An 18,063-nucleotide genomic window follows, 5' to 3' on the forward strand; every position below is an offset into this window, starting at 1 on the left:
CTACCCATCAGACTCAATCCAAAACCAACAATGAATCCTACTTGACTCAGTTTACTGCTCCATCCACCCCCACTGCCCCCAAATCACCCCTGTTAACTTTACATAATTTACAAACTTTGAACTTTCCCTTATCATCATTCTCCAAATCCATCAACATGGAAACCAACTGTACATCTGCAGAAAAAACCACAATCCATCACCTAAAACCTGACCCTGACATTATAATCCTACCTGCTGACAAAGATTCTACCAATACGGTTATGAGCTGCAAGTATTACCTGGCAGAGAGACTCCGCTAGCTGTCAGATACATCCACGTACAAACCCTACCACAGCAACATCATTCCAAATATTCAGGGGGATTTCCAGTCCATCCTAAGATCCTTAAGTTCATCCCAGAACCATTCCTTTACCACCCATCACCCTGCTCATCCCTGTCAACTATAGGGTAACATCCCCTATGCCTATGGCCTTACCACTATTGAACACCACCTTTCCCATTGCCCAACCAACTCCAAATCTGCTGTCCCCTTCCTGGTCACCATGACAAACTATAACTTCACCATCAATTACTTTTTCTTTGAAGGCATCACCTACAAAGAAATCCATGGTACAGCAATGTGCACTTGCATCACACCATCCTATGCTACCCTATTCATGAGCCACCTAGAGGAATTCTTCCTAACCACCCAGAATGCCAAACTGTTAATCTGATTCCGATTCATTGATGACATCTTTGAATTCTGGTCTGAGGGTGAGGAACCTTATCCACATACCTCCAGAACCTCAACACTTCCTCCCCTATTCACTTCACCTGATCTTCCTCAACACCACAAGCTACCTTCCTTGATGTTGACCTCCACCTCAAGGATAGCTATGTCAGTACCTTGTCCGCAGCAAACCTATTAACCACCATCAATATCTTCAACTCAACAGCTTCCACCTATTCCATACCAAGAAGTCTCTTCCATACAGCATAGCTACTCAGGGACATCACATCTGTAATGATTAGTCCCTCTCCAAATATGCCTAGGATCTCATGGATGCCTTTACAGACCAAAATTAACCTCCAAACCTTGTCCAGAAAACAGATCTCCTGTGCCTTGTATCTCCAGTGACCTACCTCCTCCCATATACCCACTGTCCTGCAACAAAGCAGCACTCCTCTCATGAGACAGTAACACCCAGGACTGGAGCAGCTGCCACATGTTGCTGAGGTTGTTTCAAGTAAGCTACAGAAGTTTTGCTGGAAAGCCCTTACACATCCACCATACAGTACCAGTTTCTCCCTATGTGAATTCCATATTTGAGCCCTGAATAAAGATGTAAGTGGCCGTTGATTTGTTTCGGATGAAGAGGCACATGCCTGGATACAGCAATGGTTCTGTAGGCAACTGTAAATGTTTTAATGTGAAGGTGTTGACCATCTTGCCTCACAGTAGGATACATATATTAACAGTTATAGTGATTACTTCTGAAATAATAATCAATTTACTTATTTTTTCCATCAGTCTTGTTTCCATTTGAGTGCCCCTTATATTCCATTGATCCCTAAACATGCACAATATTTTTGTTGGTCACTACTCTGCCACTCTTCCAAATGCTTGCCTCATGGCTCATATAATCCTGTCACAGGCCTCTCCTGCCACATCAAAGCCAGGGACACCTGTGAAAGCAGCCATGTGATCCACCAACTAAGCTGCAAGCCCTGTGCTGCTTTTTAAGTGGGCATGACAATTAACAAGCTGTCGATCCCCATGATTGGCCACCACCAAACTGTGGCCACAAGACATCTGGGCTACCCAGTTGCTGAACATGCCACCCAACATGATGTGCTTCACAGCCTGTGCCATATGGATTTTCCTATCTACACCAGGTTTTCTGAATTGCACAGGCTGGAACTCCCTGTACATTATATCCTTCATTCCTGTAGCCCCCTTGTCCTAAACCTATACTAGTCCCTGTCTTTCCACCTATATATTCCCTTCTCTGTTCCCACTCCAGTACTACACAAACCTTACGTCTCACCACTGCACCTCCAAGTCCTTTTCCCTTCTCTACTTGTCCCCCCCCCCCCCATTCCCCCTCCTCCTTCCCCCATTTTATCAGCACCTCCTGGGGTACTACTCATAAAAAGAGAGAGAGAGAATATTGAATTGGATAGATTAAAAAAAATCTACTCGCCAGGAAAAAATACACATAAAGATATTGAAATGTGCAAGCTTTTGGATGTAGTAGCTCCTTCTTCTGGCAGAATGGTTGAAGGGGAAAGAAGAAAAAGGACTGGCGAGGTTTAGGTTTGGAAAGCTCATCCAAAACCCTGGATCAGGGGACCATACATCACGGGATGGGGATGAAAGGCTAACTGACGAACACTACATCAGATAAATTTGAAAACCTGAGACCTTCAAAGGTCATGATATTCAATCCTGGTACTGCTTATCCCTCCTAAAAACAACTTAGGAGTACACCTCTTGTCACTCAGTATTTTATCCTGGTCTTGAGTGTATTAATCAGTTGCTTCAACAAGGCTATGACTTCGTAAAATCCTGCCTTACAATGTCCATTCTAATTGACATTTTGCTCATCACACCTAGAACATCTTTCTGCCACCCTACCAATCTCCACAATATCCTTGTCAGACCCTATGGTCCTTTTGCACCCATTTCCCCTACTCTGTGGCTCTTGCCCCTGTGACTTTCCCCACTGTCAGACTCATCCTCCTGCCACCACTTATACCAGCCCTGTAACTGGAAAAGCATATACTGTCACTGCCAATGAAAAAACATGTGTTGTGCACCAGCTGTTGTGTAAAAACTGTTTGGCCTTTTACATTGGCATGACTATCACAAAGTCATAAGTTAGATGAATGAGAATAGGTACAGGGTGTATACTGACAACACACAATATCCTGTTGCAGAGTATGCTCTACAACATGACGATCATGACCTCAGTGCCTGTTTCACCACATGTGCTATCTGGATTTTTCCCCCAGACACCAATTTCTCAGAACTCCACAGGCGGGGATTTTGTTACAACATATCCTTGGTTCTTGACACCAATCAGGCCTTTATTTGCATTAATTTCTTCTCAGTAACTATTTCTTTCTTCACTTCCTTGCACTTTTCTGTGTCTTTTATTTTGTGACCTATCTATTTTTCTGTTCCCCCATCTCTACCACCTACAATGAACTTAGCTTTCTGCTCTTAGTAACTTGTGCACAATGTTTTTGTCAGTAATCTCTGTCATGTGTGTTACTCTGTCTTCCATGTTTAAGCTCTTAGGTTTTCAAATCTTATCCAGTGCAGTGCCCAACAATCAGTCGTTCCTCCACATTCCAGTTGATAAGCATCACCTGACCCAAAATTCTGGGTGAATTTTCTGAACTCTTCCCATTTCGTAAACTTCACCAGTCCTTTTTCTTCACCCCTTCTCCTTCCCCTTCAACCCTTTTGCAAAAAAAAAGCAGCCACTGCCTCTGGAAGCTAGCACATTTCAGTGCCTTTATATGTGTTTTCTCCTTCCACTGCTTGGTGAGTAGATTTTTTTATCCATCCAGTTACATTATATTTTCAAAAATTGATTATTTTTGTTGAAAAAAATATTAATTAGCAGATAACTATTTAGAAAATAATTATTTGTAGCCGACATTCTGGGCAAAATCTTTCTTCAGAGAACTAAGTAACACAAACAAGTGTGTATTTGCCGCCCCCCCCCCTCTCTCTCCCTCCTTCTCTCCCTCCCCCCCCCCCCCTCTCTCTCTCTCTCTCTCTCTCTCTCTCTCTCTCTCTCTCTCTCTCTCTCTCACACACACACAGACACACAGACACACACACACACACACACACACACACACATACGCACACACACACACACAGAGCGAGCGAGAGAGAGAGAGAGAGAGAGAGAGAGAGAGAGAGAGAGAGAGAGAGAGAGAGACTATTCCTAGTTGTGGAACAGGGCCTAAGAGATGTGTGTGGTAAGAAAATGGAAGTAATGCAATGAAGGGGGCTAGACACATTGATTGGAGGTGGTTGGCACCTACACAGGGAGATAGGTTAGGGACTCATTCTTACAAGAGTAATAAGCTAATTACAAGAATAATAAACTAATTCAAGGGGAATATGAAAGATATGGATTGAGAAAAAGAGTGCAGAAAAGGAAGACATGGATCAGCTAGAGTGATGTGGAAGAGTGCCACATAGATTGAGAGTCTGGTATGGGAGTAACAGAGCATAATGTGTGGAAGCAAGAACAATGGGTGAGAAGTCAGATGGTAGTGATGAGGGCAATAATTCGAAGGAGGTTGTGAAAATACAGGATATGTGTAGGGAGAGTTCGTTCCTGTGAAATTAAGAAAAGCTGGTGTTAGAGAAAGCAAGGACCCAGATTACATAGGTTGTGTAGTAGTCATTAAAGTCAATTACATTACATTGAGAAGCAAGTTTATAGATGACACAGCTTCCTTTATGGGTGGCCTGCCTCTGTTCAGATAAGAAATGCCAGTGATAGGACAGGAAGAGGAGTTGTATGAGAGACTTGTCTTGCATTTGAATCTTTTATTGTGCACATGAAAAAGTGAGTTATAGTGTGACTATAACCTTTGAACTTCTTGGTGACATACTTTGATGATTTAAAGAACACAAGTATAATCATCAACTCTTTAGCCATCATCCTTAATGATTGTCCTCTCCTTTGTCTAGTATCACAGTTGTTTGCATACACAAACCCCTCTTTGCAGTGGCTTTGAGAGCTGCTTCAGTAGTTTTTATCTGGTTCCAAACTGCATTATACAATGAATTAAGTCCTTTGTGAATAAAAGAAGGGAAGGTTCCAAAATGAAAATATGACAAAGTAAAACAAAAAACACACAACAGCAACTGACTGAAGTATAGATACTTGTGCCAAATCCAGTAATTTTTGATACTGTGGGTCTTTCATCAAGTGAAATAAACTGAACTTTTATGGAGAAATCAAGATTTTATGAGCATTAGTATAGTCAGTGGGTTTGAGGAATCACAGAAAGACAGGCTCAGACAGAATTCAATTTTTATTTGTTTAATCTTTATTAGCTTATAGTTAATTACTGGTAGTTTATTATAAAACTCTAGGGGGAGAGCATACTGAAATGTAGCATTTTCATCCTATTATTTCAGGAACTGTGTTCATAATGGTAGGTCTGCAGAGAATACTGTAATTATATTGCAGGTGATGTTAGTCATAGGTGGAAAAATGGATGATACAACCACTCATGCAAGTGTAGAATGTTTTACTCCTGGATTTAGTCAATGGAGTTATCATCTTCCTGGTCACAAAATATGCATAAAGAGTATGCACCATGCACGATCTTCATTTGCTACAGCTGCCAAAGAGTATGATGTGTATGTCATTGGTATGTATAATCTTTACCTTCTAATGAATTCTCATTTTATTTTCATTCTCCTATAATTTACAGTACACTGGTAGAAATTTCAAAATCAATAGCAGCTTTTGGGTAACACCTTCCTCTCAACATATCACTGATCTATATGTCAATAACACACTGTTCAGTCACTTTGTGCCAGAATGTTAAAGCTTTATTTTATGCACAGTAATTACTGTTTCATCACTTGCTTGCAGTGATTGCATAAACAACTGACATGTCACTGACTAGAATGTCATGTGTTATGATTCAACTTTCGACTAGCAAGTAAATTTTGTAATATTCAGAAAATAACAGAATTGTGAAATGTTTATTGAAATTCGTCTAACTGATAACTTAGTGATAGTCATGCGAATGTAAAAGGCCAAACTGTTTTTACATGACAGCTAGTGCACAACAGATGTCGTTTCACAGTGTATGCTTTTTTGAATTTGGAAGCATTAACTCAACCACTTCAATCAAGAATGGACAGAAAAAAAGATTCACTTTCCAAGTAGCAGCAGGAAAAAGGATAAAAATTATTACTTTCAGAACCGGATGTTCCTTCACAAGACAAAAGGGATGCAAAAAAACTGAAAAGGGATTCATTAGAAAAGTTCCCCAGGACTATAGGTGAAGGGAGGTGCAGCAGGAAATAACAAGTGGGAGGTAACTAGCAAAGCAAGAAATTTTAAAAAGTGAGAAATTGGAGTGGCAAAGAGGGCCATTGATAAGACAGACATAAGGGAAGGAAAACTGAAAATAAAAGTATGGATGAAACAAAAATGCTTTTACAATCTACAAAAGTGATCCTTAATTCTCCTTCTGTTTCAATAAAATTGTAGATGTTCTTTTATTTTGCATGACACAATAACATGATCTTTTCACAGTGCCATAAGTGATTTTGATTTTGATTGGTCAGATTATCTCTCTGGAACCTATACAAGGAGATAATGCCCACATATTTATGATTTCTGTGTTCTGTATTGAGCAGATGTAAATCACACTTTGTCCAAAACACACTTCATCCAAAACTTTATTACTGGCAACAAATGTTACAAAGGAATAAATACACAGAGAAATGAGTGGAATAGTCCCAGTATCATTGAAGAGGCCTCTGTAGGATGTACAAATTTCCACTTTAGACAATATTCTTATCATTTACTGTTTCAGAATGAATACTTTATTTACATTGCCTGTATTATTCCTGAATATAATGTGATCTGTCCTTAAGGAAAAGGAAGTACGAAAAATCTAATCAACATGAGAGAAGATACTTCAGAATGCAAAATATGCTGCAGTGAACTTCTTCATTTGTTTGTCTGTGTAATGACTTCAACTTAATTTATCTAGCTGGAGCCTAACATGTTTTATGCATAGTGCTTTATTTAATGTGAGATCATTAGTGTCTATTATTACTACCAGCTGCTCCATAGTCCTTGTTTGAAATAATATGGATCTTTGTGAGATTAAAACTGAATATTTTGCTGTGAACTGTGAGGACAAATGTTACAAGAGAAGTTTCTCAATATGGAACTCTAGGTGGACAAGTCACATCCTGATTCAGAGCACCTCTAGACCTATTGTACAGATGCTGTAGCCTAGATGTCAATTTTGTTTGAGGCCTTTCAGTATAAGCAGTCTGTATACATGTAGGGTATCACTCTTATATAATAACCTTCACAAAAAAGTTACATAAGGTAGACAAAGGATTCAAAACATCAAGTAGATAATGCAAGGTCTAAATAAGCATCATACCATGAATTGAAGATGCATACAGAAGATATGGATAAATCGAGGATGAAAACAGCTGTTTGTCGTATGTGGAATGAGAAATTAAAAAGATAGCAGTATCAGCAGTGAATGGTCTTCTGTTGATTAAGACTAAAATTTAACACACAGCAAGAAGGATATTTTTGCTTAATACTTGTGCTAGCAGCAGTTATTTTAATTTTTTAGTCTTGTTTTTTGGGTGCTCTCATATTATCATCATCTTTGATATGATTTATGTAGCTACTGTTCTGTGTTACATTTTGTGTGTATCCTTGTATTTCTACTTTGATTACATAAGTGTAACCTGAAATTAGAAGTTGTCAGCCACATTATGTGCAAGTGCCAATGCTAAGATTCTCAGAATGTTTTCCACAATTTTGAAGTCATGCACAAGACACTGACATAAGCTCATTGCCTATGAATACAATGTGAGAAACAAGCATTATTGTTTTAAATTTTATTTTCTTGTACTTCTTTGATATGACACAATTTTTTTGTGTTTTCAGGAGGGAAAAGTGAGTCTGGTCTACTGGACACATTTGAACATTATCATGTGAAATGCAACACGTGGAATTTGTTACAAAATATTCCTAAAGCAGTAGAGGGTGCAGCTGCTGTTATTGCAAATGGAAAACTTATTGTAACAGGAGGTCGATCAACGACTTGTTATGAATCTTCTACATGGGTTAGTTGAAACAACCAGCTAACTTCAACATTTTAGATATTTATTTATTTGTTTATTTATTTATTGCCTGTCTGTGACTCAACATCTTCTCTATAGGGTGAGTAGCAATCTATCCTTTACATAATATTAAGCAATAGAAACTCCAGGTAGGAATATCAGCAATGTAAGGAAAGACATATTGCTGCTTACTGTAAAGAAGGCACATTGAGTTTGCAGACAGGCACAATTAAAAGACACTTCTATCAAGATTCCAGCCACAGCCGTCATCAACAAAACAGAAATACACACTACTCATACACAGAAGCACGCACACCTCATGCCCACATGATCGCCAACACCGGCAGCTTGGGCCGGAATCCCACATTCCGGCCTGTACTGCCAGTGGTGGCAGTCATGTGTACGTGATTTATGCTTGCTTGTATGTATGAATGAATGGTGTATGTTTCTCGTTTGTTGTTGAAGGCTTTGACCAGAAGTTTTATGTAAGTGTTTTTTAACTGTGTGCCTGTCTGCAACTTAACATGTTTTCTTTATCGTTAGTAACACTCTGTCTTTTCCTTTTAATAATATTGTTGTTATTCCATCCTGTACTTTGAATTTTTAGATATTTCTAAAATAGGTGAAACTCAAGAAAGAAATATAAATGTTGATACTTAATATGTTGCCTTACTGAAAGTAGACAAAGATGATGTACATACTAGCTTTGTTTAAATATACTGTACACTGGTCCTTTTTTTTATACATTAGATAACAGAATAGTAATACACAATACTGTAGAAAAGTGCACACGTTATTCCTTCTTTCAGAATCAGTAACATGATTAAAAATCAGTTAATTGAATAAAGCTTCAACTGTAAGTCAAAAATAATATTTCCTTCTCTCAGTTGTTAACAGCCCCACACTAAATGTTCTACTGTCATGAGCCAATTATTTGTGTAATTCATATGGAAAAAAAATCACAGTTTCGTGAACAAGCTGGAGTTCATAAACTATAGTGCAAGTAAGATGTTCGGGAACATAATGTTAGATGTCATGAAACATACAGAGTTGGTGGTCATGAAATATGCTTTTTAAAAGACAGTCCAGATCACTTATTATTGTGTACATATAAGAGGTTTCAACCTAATAAATTCATTGTCAGACCTCTTTTGCTGTCTTTATTCTAGTCAATGTATCACCTGCATCAAGTTTTATCATACATAGAGTAGGCCTACTACTCATTTCTCAAATGATACTGGACCACTTATGGACATGACTAGTACTTCTGGTGTGGTACAACATGACACATGGACCACATCAGCTGGAATAACAACCACAAAATTTGCCTGATAATGGCATGTTTTGAATCTTACACATGTGCAATTTTTAAGGTTTTCTAATAAAATAGTCTATTCCTAAATGTATGTATTGATTTTAAGAAAGGTACAATTCTATTTTTCTTCTTCTTTTGTTTTTTCTGTTTGTGCCTCACACTGGCACAGAGTCAGCATGGTTATTAATGGGTTTGACATGGTTACTTTAAGGCCGTGGGTCCCAAACCTTTCTTTTAGTGGAACACTTTGAGAATTCTGGTATTCTGATGAAACACCTATTTTTTTTAAGGCTAATAAAATTAAAAAAAATATTTTAATTAATGAGAAACCTCTTTTGTTCCGTGGTTATTTCAATTTTAAATCATAACTGATAACACAGAAATCATAATAAAATTTTCTAAAAATAAGAGAAAATGTTGTAAGAAAGCCCTGTTGTTAATGTATTTGGGGAGCACTTATTCACTCCCACAGAACACAGTTCAGGGATTCCTGGTTTAAGAGGAGGCTGGATGTCCTTTCTGTCACCACCCCATTACCTCCTGATACAGAATACGTGTATCTGAACTGTTTGTGTGTAGTGTTATTCATATAAAGTGAGTGGAGTTTTCAAAATGTTTGTGAATTATGTAACTGAGGTGAGACATGGGTGCCTGCCCAATATTCACCTTGTGAGCTGTAGGAACCCACTCATAAACAACATCCAAGCTGACAGGCACATTGACCCTCAACGTTAATGTGCTGGGTGGAATCAATCCTGGACTGGTACAGCTCCTGGCAGTGGCACTTTCAACACGCACTGCTCTCCCGGAAGTTTAAGAAAGATATAATTCACTATTTCCCTGGAAACTGCCACGCTATGAATGAATCATCAGGTAAACAATGTGAAACTCATACCACATATTACTGATACTCATAAAAACGAGTAATTACTGTTACAAACAAGAAATACACATTACTTGCACAGAATGGATATCCCATTAAATTGCTTCAAATAGAACAGTTTTATTCTTGTATCAAATGATGTATTGGGTTATGATAAAATGCTGAAGTAGGAAACAACTCAAAAACCATATCCAGGCTGGCAGGTTTGCGCTGTCCACATGATTTGCACAGCTTGTATTTTTTGACAGAATACGTCTTTTCCTCAGTACTCTCTTGAGCACAGTAAATTGCTACATACAGCCATCTGGTAACAGAACTAAAGCCATCGGCACATGGACCATGCATTCAAACATTGAGCGTTGAGCGTACAGAGTTTCTGGCATCATAGCATGTAAAAAGCATGTTGGGAAGTCGTTCCGAACTTGCAGAGCAACATCTAGCAAGACAGATATTCTAAACATGGGTTTGAACAATGACCAATGAGATGGAAAAATGCCACTTACATCACATGCGTATAATCTCTCTTCAGTACAGAGTCGTGAGATGCCATATTGGCTGTCATTTGCAGCCCATATGTATATATGCCCTTTCTAATCATCATAAAATTGAAGAACTCTCAAAAACCCATCACCAATTGTATGATTTGTTGTAATAAAATGATAGGAAATGTCATATTGGTGATTAAGAATTATTGTAACTTGTGTGTTATACAACTATGCTATTTTAATCCAATGGCACACTGAGGAACCTTAAGAAAGGCAATGTTGTTGATACAATTTGTTATAATTAAATGACAGTTAGTAACATATCTAAGATTATGACTTTCCGTATATGATAAGATGCAAAGTTCAGTCAGTCATCGCTTGTTGGTGATTCACTTTAATGAGCAGTGTTGCAGAATAGTAAGTTAATGGATGATAGGTTGTTGTTCCTTGCATCACTAGATCAAACAATTATTATTATTAGCCTTCATGTTTTCTAATAGGTTCTGATACTTTCTTATTAGTTTCATTAAAGTGTATTATATGATATTTGATGTTGTGTAAATATAAGTGTGCTCTTTCTGAGGAGTGAGTTTGTTCATTTGGCTTAATCTGCAAGACAGCTTGTACTACTTGGAACAAGATATTTTGCATGTACTTGTTATAAGTGTTGTATTTCATGTGTTGTAAAGATTCTGCTACTGAACAGAAATAGTGATCGAGTAATAATTTGTATGGCACTATTTGAAATTTTATAAGCTGATGTCGTTATTGATTGGACACAGAACTTTTCCTTTTGCTTTATAAAATGTCCATGGACATTGAAGTTTTTGTTTATGTATACTACAGACAAAACAATGTGACTAGGATATGGACAATGGAGCAAATGTACATTTTAATACAATTAATACTCATTTCCTAAACAGTGCGATTTGTGAGCCAGATACAGCCAACTCTGCTGGAAGGCACTGCCATCACATATACCACGTTGAGGCACACATGCCGTATGCACAAGTTGCTTCATTTCTGAGCCTGTTGAACTCAGCATGCTCAACGCTGATGTTCAACAGCATGGTCCGTGTGCCGACGGCTCACAAGTAATCCAGCATTGTCGGTGCAGCTCAGTGGAGTGCACTGTGCCTCAAACCATTACCAGAACATTTCTGCCTGTATAAAATGCCTGTCCAGTCTGTCAGTGGCCTTGAGAGGCCGATTGAAACTTAGACTGTGCATGTACTTTTGCTCTATGGCAGTGAGTGCTGTCTGCATGTGGAAGTTCCCCACCAAATGAACATACACCACAGCAGCATCATTCAAACAAACAGCTGCTGGCATGAGACACACAATATTGAAGATCTTCTTCATTGTGGTCATCAGTTGTCAACAACACGAGCTGATAACCACTACCTACAAACTATGGCCTTTCGATACACTTTGGAGTATGCAAAAGGACTGTGCAAGGTCTTTTTGGAAACAGTGTGGTAGACTTTGTCAACCAAGATAGTCAAAACCATATCAACACATGATCAGTTTGGCCTCTAGATATTGTGACTTTTTTACTTGTTACCAGTTCATTTATAAAATACAAGATTATAACTCTAATATAATTGGATAGAAAAAGAAATCTACCCACCAAGTGGTGGTAGGAGAAAAAAACATAAAAAAGTTATGGAAATAAACAAGCTTTCAAAGCCACTGTCTCCTTCTTCTGGCAGAACAAATGAAGGGAAAGGTAGAGGGATAGAGGAAAAGGACTGGGAAGATTTATGAAATGGAGAGAGTTCTAGAAAAGTCACTCTGAACCCCAGGTAATTCTCCCCTGACCCAGAGTTCGGGATGACTTTTCTGTAGCTTTCCCCAATTCCTAAGTCTTGCCAGTCCTGTTCCTTCATCCTTCTTTCTTTCTGTTCAGCCCTTTTTCCAGAAGAAGGAACTGCTGACTATGAAAGCTTGCATATTTCCATAACTTTTATATGTGTTTTCTCCGGTCACTGCTCGCTGAGGAAAATATTTTTGTTTTTTTATATTGCAAATGGGATGAGTGACGTTTCTCAGCAGACTAACATTTTCCAAGGTTTATGTTCTGTGAGATATTTTTACAACAAATTAAAAAACACAGTAATTTAATATTTAACTGTATTTTAATAAATATTTAGTAATTTTTTCAAATATAAAACATACAGAGAAAAACTTTTGATAAAGTTAATAGAGTTTAAGTATGGGAAATTTGGAAGAGAATGATATACCCCAGTATGTCACTAGTGTAATTCAAAGTACGTATATACACAACAGAATCAAAGTATTAAAAGGAAGTCTGTTGGTGAGAAACATCTGTCAAGGAGTGAGACAAGGGTGTCCTTTGTTACCAACTGTATTTAATATGTACATAAATGATGTCACAAAGACGTGCCAGTTATTCTGGCATAATAATAAAGTTATAAGTATACTCCTGCTTGCAGATGATCAAATAATTTAAATGGACTCAGAAAATAAATTACAGAGAGGAATTCGGTTGTTGCACAAGGTGCCAAATGGTTCTAATATGACAATATTTAAAAGTAAAACTAATAATGGCAGTCCATGGTAAGGAGCATTTAAGAGCTAAAATAGTAACTGATGATAAGCTGGTAGAGCAAATAAATACTTTTAAAAACCTGGGTTGTGAGGTCTCATACATCACACACACTGATCAAGAATAGAAACTGCAAACATTCCAGCAGTTGTTAGGTACCATATATCACACTCTACTCAAAAAAGTTAGAAAAAAGACAGTGCTAAAATTTTATAATGTGAAGGCAGTGTCAGGTGTAATGTGTGGGTCAGAGACTTGGACTCTAACCGCCAGTCAAAAGAGGAGTGAGGCAGTAGAGATGAGACTCATAGATTGGGTAAAAAATAGTGAGCTAGGGAATGGACTGGATGTCAAAAACATACTTCAGAAAAATAGAGGGTTACAGAAAGAAATGGTATAAACACATTCAAGGGATGCCAGATGAATGAATACCTAAAATGATATACAAACATATACTTCAAAGAAAAAAGGAATGTTGGTTGTCCTGAGAAGAGATAGAAAGATCAGGTGCAGTCTACTTAAAATTGGAGTAGATAAGGATGCCTAAGCCAAAATTGGATATGATGATGATGATGATGATGACAATGAAGATAGAAGTTAACCCAAACTTGGTCTGAAAACAGACTTTCTACCACTAACTCTGTGGGCTTAGTCGACTAAATATTTATTCATTCTTGAGACTCAAAATTAATACTGTCATTGCTGAAATTACAACTTTAACAAATTTAAAACTTCAAAGTCTGCTTCTATAGCCGAGTGGCCACAGCATGGCTGCCTGTAATCCGGGGAACCCAGGTTTGATCACTGGTCCTGGCACAGATTTTTCCTCAGTGGCATGACTTGAATGGGGTGCATTCACAGCCAAACCTCCAGTTGTCTGACACTCAGATCAGTACCAGACATTATATGTAGATAGAGAATGAACCAAAACACAAATTTAGTTTATTCTGTGTGCTGTCGTCTGGCGGAACACGCATAAATGCTAATTAATGGTAACACCAGAGCCATGGAGTATAGGAAAGGTGTATCTGTGAGTGATAGATCTCATGTGAGTGACTTTGTAGAGCATGAGGCCATCATACCAAAGGTGCCGCATTGAAACCTCACTGATGACAGTCTGTTTCGACTGTTTGCGAGTGAAACAGTTAAATGCAAGAACATTTTCCTGACATGTAAAAGGACTTTTCAGAGTTTGTAGCAATGTTCTTTCGGTAGTCTGCTTTCGCTTCATTAATTGAAAGTAGCAAACCTATAGAGCACATTTGTATAGACAGGTGTGGTGTCCTGTTGCACATGTGTGACAGAACAGACATCACTCATGATGAAGCAGCTAGTGCGTTTCTAGTTCTGCAGAATAAACATAAGCAGTCAGAACAGTAGAATGCAGAAACAATTGTGCCACATGTGCAGAAATATTAATAGTCCCATACAATACTTTCACACATAATACAGTTTAAAAAAAAAAAAAAAAAAAAAAAAAAAAAAAAAAAAAAAAAAAAAAAAAAAAAAAAGAATTATTTTTGGGGTATGAACTCAGGACACCTGGTACGATGATCTAATGCTCTACCAATTTCTATGTGGAAACTATAGACATAAAATACTCACAGTTATGCTTTTCCTGTGCTCTGTAGTTTTGCTGTTACTTTTAATTAATGTTTACACCCATTCTGGTAGACAACAGCTAATAGTATGAACTAAATCGGAGTTTTGGTTGATACTCTATCAACATACAATGTTTGGTACCAATCTGAGTGTCTGACATCTGGAAGTTTGAGTGTCAGCCTCATGCTGCCAGTCGAAGAGCTACTTGACCAAATGGATGCGGCACAAGGTGTACTAAAACAGCAAAGTACGGAGGAGCGATATGCTGACTCCCACCCATCCGTACTGCGTCCAGTGACACCACTGACAGAGGATGGCATGGCGGTCAGTCAGTCCTGATTGGCCCATCTGTGGCTTGAATGACAATACTTTTTAAACAATCATAAAAGTTAATTGTAATATAATGAATAGGATAGACTGACAATCTCATAAAAAGATAGCTTGCTACTCCCCATATAGTGGAGATGCTGAGGTAGGTACAACAAAAATACTATCAAACCACAGACTCTGGCTGCCAAGGCCAGAATGCAAGCAGCAGAACATTATGGGAGAAGCAATCTGTTGTGTGGTGGGCGTGAGGAGGAGGCTGGGGCAGGGAGGGTGGGCATGAGGGCTGGGAACGAGGGGGGGGGGGGGGTGTTTAGGAGCAGAAAAGGAGAGAAGCAAACAGGTTGTTGGTGCACTAGGCTGTGGAGTAGGAATAGGAGGGAAGGGGCTAGGTGGATGAAGGACAATGACTGACAAAGGTTGAGGCCATGAGGGTTACCAGAACATTGATATATTGTGTGGAGAGTTCCCACCTACACAATTCAGAAAATATGGTGTTGGTAGGAAGGACACAGATGGCACAGTCTATGGATCAGTCATTGAAATGAAGGCCAGCCTGTGCCAACTGGATCCTTCCTGCCGACACCAGCTCTGCTGAAGTCCACCATTCACCTTTCCTATTAGTGTCCTTATATTCTCATTTCCATTTCATACTGCTATGCTACACTATTCCTAGAGATTTAATTGACTTGATTGTTTTGAGTGTCACACTATCTATGCTGTATTTGAACATAATGGGATTATTTTTCCTATTCATCTGCATTAACTTACATTTTTCTACTTTTAAAGCAAGCCACCATTCATCACACCAACTAGAAATTTTGTCTCTGCTGGTTCATCTCAGTACAACACACAAGGACAGCCATTAAGTCTTTCATACCCATAGTCTGCAGTAAACTCATTAGCAAGCAGGCGAGTCCCCTTTCTGCTTACCCAGCTATGTCACAAGCTGCTTCTACAGGAGCCTCTTCCTTGGTACGTGCTATAAATCTGTGGCAATGCTTTGTACAGACCCATCCGAGCAGCATTTATTTTTAAATAAATGAGTTAACACTATACAGATTACAGAAAATGATTGCCTTCTTCCAAAACACAACATTATAGAGTAAATTTCAGTAACATAAGAATGGAGTCATTATGTCAGGATTCATATATCAGCTATGAATATGGAACAGAATTTTTGTTCATCTGAATGCATGTCCATCTACTATGTCACCATAAACCAATCAATATATTGTGATAGAATATCCAACAAAGTATAATGAAATTATTATGTAGAATTTAGGGCATATTCTTATTTCATGTTTCCACTAAGCGGTAGAAGTTTTCTTTGATGGGCTGCCTTGAATTGCAACAATTCTTACTTTATGAGAAATGTTCAAAATGTAACAGGGAATTTGTAATTTTGAATGTTGTATTAGTGAGAATCGAGTTAAATTTTTGTCATTGTGTTGGTAAACATGTCTGAAAAGTTTATGTTTAGCATTAGATCTAATATTCACCACAATAATCCTGTTGCTTTCATCAACATTGTCCATGATGCCATCAACATTGATACCCTGACAATGTTTTGATGCTCTCTTCTGTTCCTAATATCTCTTGAGCCCTGTTGATAATTTCTCCTTCCTCTTGTGTGAAAGGTGTTTCTGACATTTAGGTACTCTAGATGGTGGGGTCCAAGACTCTACCATAGCACAAAATTTGGAATGATCTACCTCAAAATCAGAGATCCCAGCCAAATCCAAGTCCTTTAGTACTTCATTAAGCCACAGGCTTCTAGTCTCGTAGCTTTTAACCAATGAGAAGATCTTTTTGGTAAGCCTGTTTGTTGTTGTCCACCCAAGTATCACCAATATGAAAGAACTTTATGCCTTATACTCTTAATATCCATACATGTATCAACCATTTGCATTGCCAGTCAATTAAATCAGTTCTTTCTACCAACTGTTGGGTGACTTCAATTGGTAGGGTCCATATGAGAGCAATCTCGGGCCATGAATTTTTCTGAGAATACATCTTTCAGCTTTCTCCAGGTCATCCATCATGCCTTTTCTGCTCATCAAGAGGGTCTGTGCGGCATACAGAAACTGTGGCCTGACAGCAGTTCTGTAATGACAGACCTTAGCATTCTTCGAAATGCACTGCTTGTTGTACAGATTGTGGGACATAGGGTATGCTGTGTTGAGTTTGTTATGCCTTTCTAAGATGGAGATGCCATCTCTACCATTCAGGTGGACCCATTCACTAAGATAGCGAAAGTGATTGACCATCCCAATCATTCCATGTATAGTCGTCAAAGGGATGTTACTGGAGTGCCAGATCTCAAAGTATTTGGCATTGTAATACGATATTTGTAACCCTGACTTCACCACTGTCTCATGCAGGACTTGGACAGCAATGACAGCATTCTGAGGGTTGTTGGTTAAGATTGCAATGTCATCTGTGGAAGCAAGGCACCTTATCTTGATTGTTCCGGTCTCGGCTCCAATTCCTTGATTCCTCAGCGTACATTGCCAGATTTTGATGACTTTATCAAGCACCAGATTAAACAGAATGGGTACTAGACCATCACCCTATCATACTCCAAGATAGTTCTCCTCAGAACTTCACCTTAGAGGTTGTATCTGTGAGAGTCTGTTTCATGATGGTGTGTGTGTGTGTGTGTGTGTGTGTGTGTGTGTGTGTGTGTGTGTGTGTGTGTGTATGTGTGTGTTGTGATCCACACATTGTTCTTGGAGTACTGAGAAGACTGTTTGGTGGTTGATGGAATCATAAGCTTTTGTAAAGTCTATGGAAACCATGGTGATGTTCGTACTCCTTTTCTGTTTTAGTTGGAGAATGGTTTTCAGACTGAAGATCTGCTTGGTACATGACCTTCCATGTCGAAATCCTCCTTGATATTCACCACTTGTTTGATCACATTGACTTTCTACATTGTCCAGTGAAATCTTGAAGAGCACTTTGTATCCTATTGGCAGGAAAGAAATCCCTCGGTAGTTGTTGACATTGTTGTGATCGCCTTTCTTA

At 38.5% G+C, this 18,063-nt stretch overlaps 1 protein-coding gene across 6 annotated transcripts in view; it reads left to right on the top strand.

Moving 5' to 3' along the window:
• The window catches only part of LOC126354693 (kelch-like protein 28), a 129,697-nt gene that overhangs the window by 86,936 nt on the left and 24,698 nt on the right, over positions 1-18,063 (top strand). For all 6 annotated transcript variants that reach the window (XM_050004504.1, XM_050004501.1, XM_050004506.1 and 3 more), the window contains 2 exons: positions 5,208-5,391; positions 7,680-7,858. In XM_050004504.1, the coding sequence (XP_049860461.1) occupies positions 5,208-5,391; positions 7,680-7,858 (363 nt within the window). The remainder of the gene's footprint in view (positions 1-5,207; positions 5,392-7,679; positions 7,859-18,063) is intronic.

This window comes from Schistocerca gregaria, chromosome 3 (genome assembly GCF_023897955.1).
Source record: "Schistocerca gregaria isolate iqSchGreg1 chromosome 3, iqSchGreg1.2, whole genome shotgun sequence".
Taxonomy (NCBI): Eukaryota; Metazoa; Arthropoda; class Insecta; order Orthoptera; family Acrididae; genus Schistocerca; species Schistocerca gregaria.